Source organism: Dasypus novemcinctus, chromosome 3 (genome assembly GCF_030445035.2).
Source record: "Dasypus novemcinctus isolate mDasNov1 chromosome 3, mDasNov1.1.hap2, whole genome shotgun sequence".
Classification (NCBI taxonomy): Eukaryota; Metazoa; Chordata; class Mammalia; order Cingulata; family Dasypodidae; genus Dasypus; species Dasypus novemcinctus.
In genome coordinates this window covers 78,547,695-78,564,906 of record NC_080675.1, presented here as the reverse complement: position 1 = coordinate 78,564,906, position 17,212 = coordinate 78,547,695, and the positions used below count along the sequence as shown (strand labels likewise).

At 38.3% G+C, this 17,212-nt stretch overlaps 2 protein-coding genes across 6 annotated transcripts in view; both read right to left on the bottom strand.

Annotated features, from left to right (window-relative positions):
- Nucleotides 1-10,115: 10,115 nt before the first annotated feature.
- Nucleotides 10,116-10,580, bottom strand: LOC131276268 (small ribosomal subunit protein uS11-like). The gene has a single exon (XM_058289149.1). The coding sequence runs from the start codon at nucleotides 10,578-10,580 to the stop codon at nucleotides 10,116-10,118; it is 465 nt and encodes a 154-aa protein (XP_058145132.1).
- Nucleotides 10,581-12,751: 2,171 nt separating this feature from the next.
- MBIP (MAP3K12 binding inhibitory protein 1) overlaps nucleotides 12,752-17,212 on the bottom strand; it is a 32,650-nt gene continuing 28,189 nt past the window's right edge. For 3 of the 5 annotated variants that reach the window (XM_004465779.4, XM_058293543.2, XM_071213975.1), the window contains one exon: nucleotides 12,752-16,753. In XM_004465779.4, the coding sequence (XP_004465836.1) occupies nucleotides 16,646-16,753 (108 nt within the window). In that variant the 3' untranslated portion in view covers nucleotides 12,752-16,645. The remainder of the gene's footprint in view (nucleotides 16,754-17,212) is intronic. The other 2 variants (XM_023590944.3, XM_058293544.2) reach the window with 1 other exon arrangement.

Here is a 17,212-nt window from a genome sequence, read left to right as displayed (position 1 = left end):
GAAGCACAAAGTCCTAAGAGGAGACCAAGGAGAGAGATCACCCTGCGATAGGGGCAGATTGATTGTTAGCAATCCACCACCAGCACGCTACGGACTTCAGAGAAAGCTGCCAATACTTTGATTTTGGATTTTCAGCCACTAAACTTTGAGCCACTAAATTCCTGTTGTTTAAACAACAAGCTTGTGGTATTTTGTTACAGTAGCCCTTGCAAAGACAGATGTCAAGAGCCTGGACAAAAGATTCCCTGTGTTATCTTCCAGTGCTGCAATTTTCCCATATAAAATGACCACAGAAAAACTATTTGCTCTCATCTCCATTTTTGTCACTAAGTTTTTGCTTGTTTCATGCTAACTTTTATTGAGCACTTAATCTATTCCAGTCCCCCTGCTAAGGGATTTGCATCTTTCATATTCTTCTTACCCCTTCTCCTGTCCGTATTGATATTTCTTCTAATGTAAGCCACCCTATAAATCTAGCAGATTCCAAGTCTTAAATTTTCTGCTTGTCCTGACAGTATGTCTGAGCAGTCTTTCTAATTTCCATTTGCCATCTTTCTGCCTAATTTTTTTACCAGCACCTGTACACATCTTGATTTCTTAATCACTCAGGACTTTTGCTTACCATTGTTATGCTTTCAAAGCTCTTCATGCATCAGGATTAATCCAAAAGACTTAAGCTTGGCACTGGGGGAGTTAAAACACTTCAAGGGTAGTGTAAGTTCTTAATTAATACAGAAAGAAGAATCACTTATAATTTATTAAAGAATATCCAATGCTGATCCAAATAATATTTTGGAGTAAATGGGTATGTAGTGAACAGTCTTCCATGGTTCCTCATTCACTGATTCTTCCTGCTGGTGTGAGGGCTGTTCAAAATAGCACTTCACTTTTTAGTTTATTTATTAAGATCCTGCACTCAACTGTAAGAAATTAGCCTCCTAGAGATGAATCACTTCTTACACTGCAAAGAAGAAATCTGTTCCTACAGTAAAGAAGCAAATCCTACATACATCCTGAAGCTGACAATAGAGAAAAGATCAAATGGGTTTATTGCACAGCCCATTCCAAGTGTAAAATAGGGCAGCTGGATGTTTAAGTAATGTGGACTCTAGTGTTTTGAAAGAGTGATCTAGTTACTACCCATTAGACAAGGGGTATATCTGAGATGGGAGCATGATGGATTTTTCGGTGAACTTTTAAACTCAAAGCTCTTTAGTAATTGAAAAATGGAATAGCTCAAAGAAAAGTGTTTTTCTCCCACATATGATATTCTGAAAGCTAATAGCATAACTACAGGAAGAGACACTGAGAGAGCTCTAGTCAAACCCTGTGTCAGGTATGCTAAAATCGCCCAGCTGTAAGTCAGTCTTCACTTTAATTATCTGCAAAATGCTCTGGCAGTGAGAATGTTTCTCTTTCCCCTGGTCTCATCAAGTGTAATGACTGCCCGTTTATCAAATTGGAACTTTTAAATCTCACCCCCCCCTTCCATTTCCAGGTGACTTAAACTTTAAGTCTCTCAGCAAAAATGTATTTCTCAATAAAAGCCACCTTAGTGACAAAGGTGTACCGATTTACAATTGAACCACCTGCCTAAGTGATGCCTCACACAAGCCTCTAAGAGATCAGACAGGGACTGAAAGAATTAGTGAGTTTTGGTCTTGCCTCTTTCTTCTCTTTCATCTCTTTCTTTGATGTTTTATTAATAAATATGAAGGCACAAAAAATCTACCTATACTTGGGAGAGGAAAACTCACAAATGACCCACACCATGTCCCATGGCGAGGGTATATATCGATAACTTCACTTTATCACCACTCTGTTCAATTAAGCAGTGTCTTGCCTATCCAGATGCAGTCAGTAAAATCTTATTAAATAAGCATGAGTTTTGGGGCTGCCCTCCAATCCGTACTTCTCATAATACCTCAATATTTATTCAAGAAGCTTTTAATGGCTCTGACTGTATACCTGGCTCTCTGTGGTATGTTGGGTGTTTTAGTTTGCTAGGCTGCTGAACTGCAATATACCAGAAATGGGTTGGTTTTTACAATGGGGAATTTTTAAGAGCTTATAGTTCTGAGGCTGAGAAAAATGTCCAGATCAAGGCATCATCAGGCTATGCTTTCTCCCCAAAGACCAGCTGTTGGTGATCCTGGACTCCTCTGTCACATGGTAAGGCACATGGTAGCATCTACTGGGATCTCCCTTCTCTCTGGGTTTTGTTGTTTCAGTTTCTTGTGTCTGGCTTTCTTTCTCAGCCTCTGTGAATTTCTCTTTCTGTCTGTATTCATTGTGTTTATAAAGGACTCCAGTAAGAGAATTAAGACCTGCCCTGGGACACACCTCAACTGAAGTGCCACCCACCATAGGTTCACACCCACAGGAAGGGGCCGGTTTTAAGAACACGGTTTTCTGGGACAGTCTCAAATTACCACATTGGGCATACAGCCCCTGTTCTCCTTACCTAAACAGATTCACCCACTCCCTGGCTATCTGACCTTGTTGAGGCAGGTTACCCTGGGCCAGCATCCCTCTTCACATCCTCCCAATCAAAGCTCACCATTCTGTTTCATTCCCACTAGGTTTGGTGATTGATCAGTTAATGAAGTAAATGTATAATGACCCAAGCATGCATATGAATCCGAGACCTCTACCAGGTACTAGAGAAGCTGGTTTCAGGAAGGAGATATTTCCTGTCCTCCTCAAATCTTATCTTGGGGGTAACCATTGGCTGCACACCCAGCCCAGGATTAGACTGTGTGTTAGAAAGGACATGAAGGCAGAATGACTAGATCTGTCTCCTGTATTCCAGAGATTGGGGGGAATAAAGAATGAAAATTGCTTGAGGGGAGGGAAGACCTATTGTTCCTTCCCTATCAGGCAGCCAAATCTACCAAAAGCAGCTGGCTGTCAGCAGGTTTGAATGCTGACTAAGCCTCCCTGGTCAATGTCATATACCAGGGTATGTGAGAGGGGTTATATTAAATAAGTTAATAAGTGGACTTCTTTTCTGTATTATTTCATCTTTAATGTTAATACCTCAGCAAGAAGGGCATCTCTTGAATTCTGTAGTTCAACAGAAACTATGTTTGGGCAGGGAACACTTGTGTTCAGAAGAATGAAGTATCTCCATATCCCTTCATTTAAGAAGCAAATTGGCTTTTTGATTTTATCACAATGGTAATTCCTCACAATTTTATTTTGCTAATTAATTTTCCCCTTTGCTTTAGCTGACCATTTTCCCATTATTACATTTTTAAAAAGATTTATTTATTTCTCTCCCCTCCCTCCCCCACCCCCTCCACCCCGGTTCTCTGTTCTCTGTGTCTGTTCTCTGTGTCTATTTGCTGTGTCTTCTTTGTCTGCTTCTGTTGTTGTCAGTGGAACGGAAATCTGTTTCTTTTTGTTGCATCATCTTGTTGTATCAGCTCTCTGTGTGGGCAGCGCCATTCTTAGGCAGACTGCACTTTCTTTCGCGCTGGGCGGCTCTCCTTACCAGGTACACTCCTTGCACATGGGGCTCCCCTACGCGGGGGACACCCCTGCGTGGCAAGGCACTCCTTGCGTGCATCAGCACTGCGCATGGGCCAGCTCCACACGGGTCAAGGAGGCCCAGGGTTTGAACCGTGGACCTCCCATGTGGTAGACGGACACCCTAACCACTGGGCCAAGTCCGCTTCCCCCATTATTACATTTTTATTCAGGATAATCACATCTTTTCCCCTATCCATCTGCTGCTTAAATTAGCTGTACTATAAATGTATTTGCAGCTTACTTCAGAGGCAAGCACATGGACTTTGGAGATGGCAGGCTGATAAACTCTGTCCCTTACCCAGGGCAGGGCCACTCACCTCAAACATCTTACCTGCAAAATAGGGATGATAATAAAATAGGCTCTTTGCTTAATGAAAGAATTAATGAGATGGTGCACATGAAGTTCCTTCACACTTCACTTGTTTGTGTTACTCAGAATTGTTCATTCCTGCTAGCTTTTTCTTCGTTTTTCTCCATTTTTCCCCTTATTCATATGGAAATAAATGAAGAACACACAAGTGAAACAAAGGCCAATTATTCAGCTTGCCATAGCAAGGGAGGCAGCCACCATCACTTGTATTTGGCAGAGACACAAAGGCAGACAGAAGAGTGGGAAAGCTTTATAGTGAAAAAAAGGGAAGACACCAGGTATGTCCTAATGATAGGTGGTTGACATGGGGAGGCTAGAAGCAAACTAACTAGAAGTGGTGAATCTTATGTTATTGGTTAGGGAAGCATAGTTAACTTTCTCTGGTTGGTCCAAAGTTGGAAGCAGGGACAAAACTAAGTTGTCATTTATTAGTCAAGTCTATTTTGAGTTGATTGTTATAGGAATTGTGGTTTAGCTTCCTGGACTGGTTGCTGCAGGTAGTAGGTCAATTTCCTTCTCTGGTTTTGCTGATGGTATGTCAATTTCCTGGTCATTGTCCATTTATATATTCTTTCATTAGCAAAAATTTACAGAATTGAATAAAATTGCATCTATCATAGAGTTGCAGATGTTTGCTATATAGATAATTTTGAAAAACTACATTTAAACAGACCATAATAGAGTATTTTAAAACAGATCTACAGTAGTTTCTTCAAAGGGCTCTTTTCTGAAAATTATCCCTTGAGGCCCAGAAGTTAAGGTTATGACCCTTTTTATAATAATAACTTCTTAATCAAATAGAATGCACCTAAGCATAGTAATCTATTCTCTACACTGTAGCCAGAAGCCAGAGTGATTTTTCTAAACTACAAATCTGATCAGGCCATCCCCCTGCTCCTCCCACCGGCTCCTCAAGCTGATTTGCAAGGTCCTTTGGACCTGGATACTTCTTCCCTTTCAAGTGTATCTCTCTCACTGTCCTCCCCAATGCCTGACACCTTGCTCAGCACATGGTAGCTAAATAACAACAGTACACTGAATGAATGAATGAATAAAGGAAGGAAACAAGATGGTAACATATTCTATAGCTTTTATTGACCTATAGATGACCTTCTCGCAGCTGCAGAAAAAGCCCATTTATTACTTTATGTATACATAGATATATAGTTGCTATCAAAGAAAGGACATAATTGTGAAATTCATTCACAACACTTGGATTTTTAAAAGGTGATTCGTTTTTCCCCCTACTGGAATTTCCTATTTCATTATGTGTAAGGTGTATTTTTTTGGAAGACAAATTTTTCTATAGTTTACTGCAAATGGTTAGCTTTGAACGGAAATCAATTCTATTAATTTATTTTTCTATGTATTAGATGTAGGATAGTAAGGGTGGAGACAGAGAAGCTTCTATGTTTCCCTGTTTTTGTGAAATATATCTAACTCTTCAAAACAGGGGAAAAAATATGCTGAAAAATAAAATCATTTGGCCATAACTTAAATCTTGCTTTTATGCTACAACTGTTCATATGGAGATGACTTTCCAGAGTAGGGAGACAAAAAAACAATAAACATGGTGTGTAAGTAAATGATGTCACTTGTTAGAAGAAGTTGAGTGTCAGGAGAGAAGAAAAACAAAAATAAAAGCAAGTGAGAGGAATCTGGAGTGGTGAGGGGTTGGGTATGAGGCAGGTTGTAATTGGGTCAGGGTAGAACCCATAGTAGGGTTGCCAGATATAGAAAAACAACAAAGCAAAAAAATAACAGGACACTGTTAAATTTGAATTTCAGATAAACAAGTGGGACACACTTATACTAAAAAAATTGTTTATCTGAAATTCAAATTTAACTGGTACCCTGTATTTTATCTGGGGATCCTACCCCACTGAGAAAGTAAAATGTGAGCAAAGGTATGAAGGGGGGTGTGGGACAGTGACCCTGGTAGTGGGAACACTTAGAGCCCAGGCTGAGGTGGGAGCGTGGTTGGTGTGTTCCAGATGGCAAGGAGGCCAGTTTGGCTGAGGCAGAGGCATACAGGGGAGGCTGTCCGAGAAGGAAGGGAAGACGTGGAGGGTGGGAAGATCAGGAAGGGCTCTGTAGGCCTCTGGAAGGACTTTGTTTTTTTCTTGAGTGTACTGAGAATCCATTGTAGGGTGTTCAGCAAAGAAGTGACATCAACTTACTTAGGATTGTGAAGGATCATGCTGGCTTCTGTGCTGAAAGTAGACAGCGGAGAGCCAAGGGCAGAAGCAGGGGGACCATAGCAGGCTTTTGCAGTCATTCAAGGGATTAGTATGATGGTGGCTCATATTGGGTGGTAAGCAGTGAAGCAGAGAGAAATGGTTGGATTCTGAATATATTTTAAATGTAGAGGCGCAGAATTTTCTGTCAGATTAAATGTGGGGTTTGAGAGAAAGATAGGAGTTAAAGATAACTCCAAAGTGTTCTACCTGAGGAACTGGAAAGAAGGGAGTTGTCATTCACTGAGATGGGGAAGATGTGGCTCGAGCAGGTCAGGGGAAAAGATCAGGATATGGTTTTTTTTTTAAAAAAAAAAAATTTCTTTTCAAATTGTGGTAACCTATAACAGGAATTTTGCCATTTTAACCACTTTATTTTTTTTTTTTTTAGGAAGGCATTGGGGATTGAACCTGGGACCTCATACATGGGAAGCAGGCACTCAGCCACTGAGCTATACCTGCTCCCCATTAATAACTTTTAAATGTATTACACAGTGGCATTAATTACATTTAAAATGTTCTGTCAGCATCAACACCACTCATTACCAAAAAATTTTTCATCACGGGATAGGATCTTTCAGATATGCTGAGTTTGATATGACTCAGATATCTAAGTGATGATCATGATTGGGTCTCGGCATACAGTCTGGAGTTTGAGAGAGGTCTAGGCAGGAAATGTACAAGTTTTACTTTCTATAATTCCCACTTATATCAGCTTTCTCAAAAGGAAAGGGCTTGTCACAATCCTTTCCAAGACATTGTTGCCCCTCTCTTCTAGTGTTAGAACTTTTTCTTTGAACCTGCTTCTTTGCTTAGTTTCCTATCCCCCATCCATCACTTTTGAATGAGTTAAGACACTTCTTCACTTTTAATCCTTATGAAATCCAGGAAAATGAAGACTTATTTTTCCTAGTCAAGGTACCTTCTAATGAGATATGTCTGAAATTTGTCTTTGAGAGTCTCTTTCTAGGTAATCTTGCCCTTTTTCACTTTGACTTTTGACTCTTTCATAATCAAGATATAAATGGGATTTAAAGTCGTGCAAGTTCCCAAGCCCATACTTGCTGGATTCTGAATTTATTCTATATTAATACAGAATATGTAGTGATTCTTAATAAGGAAAAGGAGTATTTGGAAAAGGAAAATTTTGAACCTAACATATCTAATGGTGTCAAACTAGATTTCAAGAGTTTAAAAGCTGGGACTAGGTTGAAGAAAGTAAGATCCAAAAGAGGACATATTTGAATTTATTCCATTATTTTGTATTTGTGGCATCAGGAGATTATGATGTTCCCAGCTGGATTTTTAATGTCAAATAATTTTTAATTATATGAAATCTTGTTAAATTGCTCAAAAAAAGCACTGGAGCAGGAATACAGGTAATCTGGTTTTATCCTGACTCTTCAGTTACATAGCCATGAAACTTTGGGTAAATTGTTTAACTTTAGGCACATCTCCATTCTCACACCTAAAATATGAGGAATCAATGCAGTTGTATATCCATTCTCAGAGAAGGAATAAGATATAATTCAGATTAATGAAAAAACACTTTGAAAACAAAGTACCCTACAAATTCAAGGGATTATTTCCCTTATTGACAGTATAATTTAATCCAAGAATTTCTTCTAATCTAATCATTAACACAAAACAAAGTTTGGCTCATTGACAAAATATGAAACAGTGTCAGGGACTTATGTTTATTTCTTGAGAGAAGAGAATGTCTTTTCAGTAATGGTGTTTCCTTGGTGAAAAGAACAAGAGTTTAAATATTGGGTGATGCCTACTTTCTATTATTTTTCCCATTTGAAGTTTCAGATTTGTGTAATTATTTTGCCAAGAGCAAGAAAATATCAGGAAAACTTGTCACTGACATGGGAATAGGCACCTCCCATTGATCTTCTTTCCCTTTTGTAGATAACTAGTATATTCAGACAAAAACATTAAAAATGAATTAACTGGTGAATTAATTTAACAGGATTTTCCCATTCACATAAATGTTTGTATATTCCTGAGCTTTACACAATGCTTGCCTTTCTTAATGGTTTGTGTTTATTTTCAGCTATAAAGAGCATGAGGTCCTCAGTAAATATTTCTAAATGAAGTACATTGGTCTAAGCCAATCATGGAAATTTAATTCCACTTGTCAGTGACTGGTTTATAAAGAGCTTATGATGCAATTCTGGCCAATGAGATGTAAGGGGCATCTGATTGAAAGAAAAAAAAAAAAGGCACATGGGAAGAAATACTGCTTCGCTTTCTGCATTGTTTTATCTGGATGTGATACCTGAAAATACTGCAGCCATCTTGCCTCCATGAAGAAACTGGCCCATAGATGACAGAGCAGAGGGATGGGAAGAAAATGGATCCTTAAGAGACTGTTACTGACCTGGTGAGTTAACTAACTTTGGATTTCTTGTTATGTGTAATAATAAATCCTCTCATTGTTTAAGTTGGATAAGTAGTTTTCTGTAATTTGCATACAAAAACAGCCTAATACATGAGCCTAATAATCATTAGTTTTCCTGGTAATTTTCATTCCTGTATTTGCTTGATAATGTTAGTTATGCTTCTTGGGCATTTCCAGATACCCCCAGCTTTCTTGAAAAGAAACAAGTAGGACTATTGTCAGTGCTATGGATGAGGACATGCAGAAACTGTAAGGCTTATAAGGGCAGAAATCCCACCTGGGTATCAGTGTATACCCAGCCTCATTCAATGCTTGTTATTTGACGCGTATGGAAATTTCTTTTTTACATTACAATGGCACATTGGGCTAATAGCTTCAGACCTTAGTCTGAAGGTCGAGAGAATGTCCTTTTGATTCCCTTTTTCTAGATTTTACACTATAAAGACAAATACAGATCAGGGCCATGAACTTCAAGCATCAGTCATATTTTTTTTCCTCCAAATTTGTTCATTGGGATGAGAGTTCACCTACCATTTGTCTTTCAATTGAGACAGAAAAATGAGATCAGGATTCTCAGAAGGGAAAAAAAAAAGATGGCTATGTAATAGACCAACACATGGAGGCGAACCTTCTTTAGCAACACAGTGAATTTCAACACATAATTTCTATGTTATTAAACCTTAAATGTTTAAATCAACTGTGATGATACAGAAAAGAAACAATTTGTCATAGTTAAAAAATGAACATATATATGAGACACACACACGGAGAAATAGAAGAAGAAATAGGAGGCCACATGAAGACAGAAGCAGAGACTAGAGTGATGCAGCCACAAGCCTAGGAGTGCCAGCAGCTGCCAGAAGCTGGAAGAGGTGAGGAAGGGTTCTCCCCGCTAAGGCTTTTGGAGGACGTTAATTCTGGCCCAGTGATAATGACTTCAGACTTCTGGCCTCCAGAACTGTGAAAGAATGAATACATTTCTGTTGTTTCAAGCCAAAAAAAACCAAAAAAACAAAAAACATGTTTTAAGTTTGGTTATACTTCTCTAAACATACGTAAGAATGATATATAATGCCTTCACAATTGTGGTTCTAACTGGAGAAGAGGAAAGGGGTAGCCTTTAGCTATATCTTTCCTATTTCTTTAAATATAAAACATAAAGCAAATATGGCAAATGTTAATGTCTATTAAATATGGGGGTGGAATATGGTTGTCTGATATATTATTGTCTGTTTTCTTCTGTATGCTTGAAATAGTTCATAGTTGGAGGTGGGGGAAGGGGGCCCTCTAACTTTGCAATTCTGAACAGTAAAAATCTATTACTAACTTAGCTCCATATGTTTGACAGTCTAAAATATACCAATATTCAAACTTACAACTGAAAAAATTTTCTATTTACCACTGGCTTTATAGCAGTTTAGATAAAGACCACTGTGGTAAGGCCATCTAAAGAATTTAGTACTTATAATGAACTGAATTCCTTCAACAATTCTGTTTATCAAGAACAAGTCATTTTAAGCATTTTGTCCCCGAAGAAAGGATTTGTTTGTTATGTGAAGGCACTTTATTAACAGAAAATTATTGTGGAGTCCTGTTCACAAATGATGACCATGGTGACCCCCCTTCCTGGGAGTGCTGTCAGAGGGGATGGGGGTGACATCCTTGATCCACTGATCTTCATTCCTGAATGTGCAAGGGCTCTGAGGGCTGATTGGGCCCCAGCTCCAGGGGTCTTGGTCTTATTTCCTCCTGTGGCCCAGAGTTTGATGTGTAAGGCAGTGATACCCAGCTCCTTACACCTCTGGGCCACATCTTTGGGCAGCCAACATGGCTCATCTCGGTCAGCCTTCACCTTTATGCCATCAGTCACCCGGCAGATGGTTTCCTTGCCAGAGAGATCAGTGACATGGACAAAAGTGTCATTAAAGGATGCAAAAATGTAACAGACACCAAATACATTCTCTCCTTCTGCCACCTGATGTCCAAGGCCGATGACCTGTTCTTCCTTTTCCTTCCCTTTGCGAGGTGCCATTTCTGGGCATCGTCTCCAGACTCTGTCACCCGAAAAGTGGTTGTTTTTTAAAATGTCCTACTTTTTACATCAGGAAAGCAGTTTGCCAGCTATTTACAATGTTTCCTCTTTTTAAAAAGTAGAAACATGACCATTTTAAAATCTAAGAATTTTCTCAAAGCTTTATTCATTCTTCTCTACTAAAATTTCCTAAGGGAAATATGTGTGTTGGAAGTGATTGCACATGTATTTAAATTTCTTGGAAACATTTTTAAAAATATATCTTTGATAGTGATACTTTTGTACAATTTTAAAAATTCAATGTTACACATATGAATTTTACAAACATTTTCTAATTTTAAAAACATATCTTAACTCTTAATATACCTGAAAAATAGTTATCACCATTTGCCATCTGGGTCCAATGGATTTTTTAAAAATTCTGAAATATATTTTGTCATTTTACAAATAATTTATAAAAGTATAAAAGAATAGTTTAAAATTTTTTTAGAAACTTTTATATGAATTTAAACATAGCAAATCCAATTTCGTGTTTTCTTAGTTTTGAAATACACAATGTCTTTTGAGTGCAACTAACTGTTCATCTGCCATGCATGAACTTAGAACATCTCTATCTTGTAAATATCTATTCCAGATTTAAAATACATTCTAATAGGTTCTAGTTATCATTACTTCTGGCTCTTCTTGTCCTTACATTGTGAAAATGCAATACGTTTAAAAACTCTGATGATTTATGAGGGATGGTGATTATTGTGAAACAATTTTAGATGTATATGCACCAATTAGAGTGTACAATGATTTTTTTTACATTTCTTCATCATTTATTTTCTTCCAATCACCTTTGTATACATTGCTGTCTAAAGCATTTGTCAATTTATAAAGTATATCAGGAAATTTGGGTGAACATCCTAAAAGATGGACCAAAATTAGATAGTCCAGGTCCCTGTCACAGAATATTATATGATAAAGTCCTTCCTATTGAGTAATTGGATAAGAACACCATGTTTCCTTTTTGTTCTGAAAAATAAATGGTTCACTAGATTCTTGAGTTTGAGAAAACTCATCTAGAATATCTATCTGACTTAGTTTGCCAGAGCTGCTATGACAAATACCACAAACTTGTTGGTTTAAAAAACAGGAATATATTGACTCACAACCTTATTGGAGGTTAGAAGTCCAAAATCAAGGTGTCACCAGGATCAGGCTCTCTCTGAAGTTTGTAGCTTTATGGTAGGGCTGGTGGGCAATCTCTGCCTCCATTATGTGATGAGCTGTCTCTTTCTGTCTCCTCCTGTAGCTTGTTCTTCATAAACAAATTTCCTTTGCTTATAAGAATATGAGTCATACCAAATTAAGGCCCACTGTAATTCAGTTTGACTTCATTTTAACAGGATTTTCAAAGATCCTAATAACAAATGAGTTCAAACCCCTTGGACCAGGGCTTATGACTTGTTTTTGGTCTCTTTGCATTCATGTTCTGATTCCTTTAATAAATGTGAAATGTCTTTCTCTGTCAATTATCTTCTTACCATTATGGGCAAAAATTCAGAAATCTCAATTGTAAGCCCCACAACCTTCCTCCTCCCCTCCTTCCCCCCCAAAAGAAACTAGAGATGGTATCTCTTGACTTTTTCATATCTTCTTGATGTATTACTTTGGGTGATGGGCAATGCAGGATGTTAAAAAAAAGGATAATAGGGAAGCGGACTTGGCCCAGTGGATAGGGCATCTGTCTACCACATGGGAGGTCCACGGTTCAAACCCTGGGCCTCCTTGACCTGTGTGGAGCTGGCCCATGGGCAGTGCTGATGCACGCCAGGAGTGCCGTGCCACACAGGGGTGTCCCCTGTGTAGGGGAGCCCCACAGGGGTGTCCCCTGTGTAGGGGAGCCCCACGCGCAAGGAGTGCGCCCCGTAAGAAGAGCCGCCTGGTGCGAAAGAAAGTGCAGCCTGCCCAGGAATGGTGCCACACGCACACAGAGCTGACAAAACAAGAAGACACAATGAAAAAAGAAATACAGATTCCCGTGCCGCTGACAACAACAGAAGCGGACAAAGAACATGCAGCAAATAGACACAGAGAACAGACAACTGTGGGCGGAGGGGGTGGAGGGGGGTGGTGAAGAGAAATAAATAAATCTTTAAAAATAAATAAAATAAAATAAACAATGATAACATAGTGATGATTTATTTCACTGTTATATCATCCTCGGTGATTCTTTCATTCTGTTTTGTTATTTTAGTTATCTTTAACATAGTTGGGAATAATTAGTAATGATTAATGCATTCCCAGGATGATGAAATAGCAAAGGGTTTCAAAAGATATAGGAAAATTAAATCATTAAGATCCCACAGTGTATCATAGATTTATAAAGGGATCGAATGGATTCATATAATAATTACTAGATTTAATGACTTTTATTCTATTTTTTGAAAGTTAAATTTCTCTTTGTCCTTTGGAGGTTATCTAAGAAAGATTAAAAATCATGAAATATCAATCCTTACAGACAGAATTACTCAAAAAAGAAACCTCACACTAAAATTTTGGACACTGATGGTGCGCATACTGAGAGTTAAAGGATCATAAAAAGTTTCCACAGTTAATGTCATGGAACAAAAACATTTCTTAGAGAATTTAAAACTTAGAGGTCAATTGTATGTTCAGCAGTCTAAATCACAGGGCCAGGCTTCCAGCGCTTGCTTTCTTTTTTTAAAGTCCTGTTCAACCTCCAAAAAACTGGCTGCACAAAGCAGTTTTGTTCCTGGAGATCCCAAAACTCAAGCGACAGCTCATTGGTCCAGGGGTGAAGTGACCCAAGTTGAGAATATGACTTCCTTTTTTTTCTAGATTTTGAATCATAAGAAACAAACATTGAACACTGAAGCCAAAGATCTGGGTCAGAGTTAGCAGCAACCCCATGTCCAAAGCCTTGAGCAAGCCTGAATTGTATGGAGGCAGGAAAGAGGATATCTTCAGAGAAGCCAAGCTACAATGGGAATGAGGCAGATATGCAGCAGAATCCGAACAATATGAGCCAATGAGGGAGAGAGAGTGACAGCATGGCTAAACTTCCTGTAACTCAGATTCCTCACATTCTTTATAACAACACTCCTTCCCTATAACAGATTAATTCCAGGAGTGGGATTGCAAGTTAACAGATCTTGAGCAAAAAGTTAGACCTAGCTGTGGAGTCTAGGTAAAGAGGAATAGAGATAAGGGACATGGGTAGACACAGAGGAATCCCTAGTCCATGGAAAACTGATAGTTTGAGGTAAGTGATGGCAAAGGAGGTAAACAATTGCCTAAAATCTCTTGGGACCCAAACCATGTGTCTACTAAAGCAAAGCTTTGATGGATTTAAAAGCCAGCCATCAAATGTAGAAATGTAATTCCCTGTGGACATAATTAAAGTACAATGGCAAAGAAACACATTTCTGCACCAGGTTGTATGGCTAAAAGCAGAAAAGGAAAAGCAGAACTATGCTCTTTTTTGCTGAGACTGCTGAAGACAACTAGGTCTAGGTACTTATGAGTTTGAAAAAGTTCAGGGGCCTAGCCAGTAAAAACATTCAGCATAGTTCGAAGTTTGGGAAGCCCAACCCTTGTCCATGGGACAATCATGTTGGTGCCCATTCCCTGACCCCCAACTCCTTGTAAAATACCTTCTCCTAGATTGGAATGCAACCGGCAGGGGGAATAGGGATAGAGCATTTATATGGGCAAACAAGGGAATAAGGGCTTCCTGTCCCTGCAATCCTCTTTCCGGTCACTTGCCCTCCTTTAGTCTCAAGGATTGGGCTATTAAGATGAAACAATGGGGATAAGAAGAGCTAAATAACAAAAATCCTTCAGAAATGGTCATGAGGTATCTTGGTGATTAGAGCAAGTTTACCCCTACAAAAAATTCCTGGGGTCACCATTTAGTTAATAGCATACTCAAGAAAGACAATGACTGAAAGTCCATTAAAATTCGGGGGATGGGGGGGGAGGTGGTAGTTAATACCTGAAGAACCTGGAAAAACAAGGACCTCTTCAGCTCATGCCAACATGGTGTTAAGTACTGGCCTCTTCTGTTGGCTCCAGACTCAAGTAGAAAAGGATGATGGCATCAGACAATACGTACTTAGTAGACTAAAGACTCCTCTCTAATGTCCTTCAGAAGAACAGACCTGAGGGATAATGGAAAAAGGAAATCCTCCTAACAGGCAGATCCTTGGATTGTCAGATATGACTTTGGAAGTTTATTCTACTACCTAGATAGTCAAGAAATAGACTCATGGATTTTCCTGGTCTGGATCACTGACCAGGATATAATCCCATTCTCCAGATTTCCCTACCCACCTCCAAATCAATAACCTTTTCCAATGTAAAAGATGTGTCATTAAACCTAAAGGATGTCATTCTGGCAGGATGATCACTTCTGGTCAAGCAGGGCACTGGTGAAGAAGCATTTGTAGCTGTACCTATAGTACTGGATCAAGTTAGGCAAGATGTCTTGAAGGATGAGTTTTCTGGACAGAGATGAAATATATTATAGTAGTAAGACTTTAGTGGACTTGACCTAGCTCACATCCAAACTTCTTGGGAATGATTCCAAAGTGCCCAGTTTTTACCAAGTGATCCCATTTTCGAGGCTTCCACAAATCGTGCAAGGCTGTGTGTACACTGCATCCATCTAAGAAGAGGTCCTGACCCCTTCATCCTGGTCAGAACTTAAGTCAGATCCCTGACCAAAAAAGTCAGGTTCAGTCTCTGAAGAATATGAACTAAAAGACACAAAAAATGAGGTAAGCAGTGGTCACTGAAGTTCTAACATTGTAGAGTTGGGTTCAAAGTTTGCACCATGGCAGCTCAACACCATGAACGAGCTTAGGTTATAGAGAGCTGACACGGTTACCCCATGTGGGTAAGCAGAATTGCAGAAGCTCTCAGAAAAACCAGACCACAGAAAGAGAATAAAGCAGATGCATAGATGAGTGTATAAGACAGAAAGAAACAAAGAGGGAAAAAGCAGAAAACAAGGAGGGTAGGAGATAGAGAAGGAATTAGATACAGAGAAGGAGCAGAGCCAGAGTCAGCCAGACAAAGAGACATAAAAAGATTAGCTGCCTGGTGACTTTCTAGATCCCACAATGTCCAGCTACACTTCCAACAATTAAGTTCCCAATTTCTGATTCTTTTTTTAAACTCTCCTTTATAAACTATTTTGGTGAATTTCTGATTCTTGTAACCAAACAATTCTTGACCTAAAAGCCATCCATGAACAATTTCCTATCTAGCTGTAGCTGCATCTTTTAAATGTTTAATTTGCACCTACGGCAATATATGTCCTAACATAACTGAGGTTCTATAAAAAGGTGAAGTTTTCAACGGACACTATAATTAGTTGGTAACATTTTATCTACTGCCCAAAGATAGACCTGGTTTTATACTAATAGCTAATATTTATTGAATACTACCCTTGGGCCAGACATTGTTTCAAAAGCTGTACATACATTGACTCACCTATTCTTCATAACAACTGATAAAGTAGGTTCTGTTGTATTATCTCCACTTTACACATAAGGAAATTAAGGTACAAAGAGAGACTAAAATAACCTGCTTATGGTCACACAGCTAGTAAGGGACTGAAGTTGTAATACATGTACAAAGAATTCTATTGTTTATTTACATTAAAATTGACATTTGAAAAAAATGTTTATGCACACATTTAAAATTCATTTCAGTCAAATTTTTGTTAAATGCCTATTATGTGCAAAGTATCATAAACTAACAAACTGGTTACACTGATTTTACAAATATATAGTCCTTTTAAATATTATTATCCAAAATCAATCTTCCTTTATAACAGAAGAGAATAAATTCTGACATGCTCTTTTAAATGCAATGCTATTTCTAAACTCACTATTTGAAGATTACGTACTGCAAACTGGACTCAAATGAAAATAAACCTTGACTTCGTAAGGAAGTCTACACTGGTAAGTGCATATCCATTTAATTAATTACAATGTATACTACATGAATATATATTAAAAAAGTAAAACAATAAGGATGAGAGGAGTTTTTCAAGGAAGGTGGTGACCTGCCAAAGATTCTGCTTCTCTTGATTTTCTGAGCAGGGCTTGTTTGAGGGCACTAATTTTCTCATCAAGTTCTGCCAGTGAATAGTTCTGCTGTAAACAATAAGAACACAACTGCTGAATAAGAATCTTAAGTGTCTTAATGCAGAAAAAGTACTAAATGAACTATAAATATTTAAAATATTCAAGAGCATGAAAAATGTGGTTTTTCTCCTCAAGAAAATAACTTTTAAGTTGAACTACAATATATGCTGACCAATTCTTAAAGACTAGCATTGAAATTCAACTACAGTATTTTGGACAGAGTGGACTGAAGTTAACCTCTGCCAAGCACCCTTTATTGACTTAAATGTGCTAATTAGTGGTGTCAGCAAGAGGTGGAGAGAATGGAGGAGAAAGGAAGTTTAAATCATTTGAGCATTTACTGTTTTTCAAGCACTTTGTAACTGATACATTCTTCTATCAAAATAGGATGAAGATTTTTTTTATGTGGCCCATCTGAGTTACTCCATGCTCTTAATAAAATTATTTCTCTATTTCAAGTACATTAAT

Bases quoted from the DNA above. Each gene is read 5' to 3' on its own strand.
- LOC131276268 (XM_058289149.1), bottom strand. From the start codon at position 10,580: ATGGCACCTCGCAAAGGGAAGGAAAAGGAAGAACAGGTCATCGGCCTT.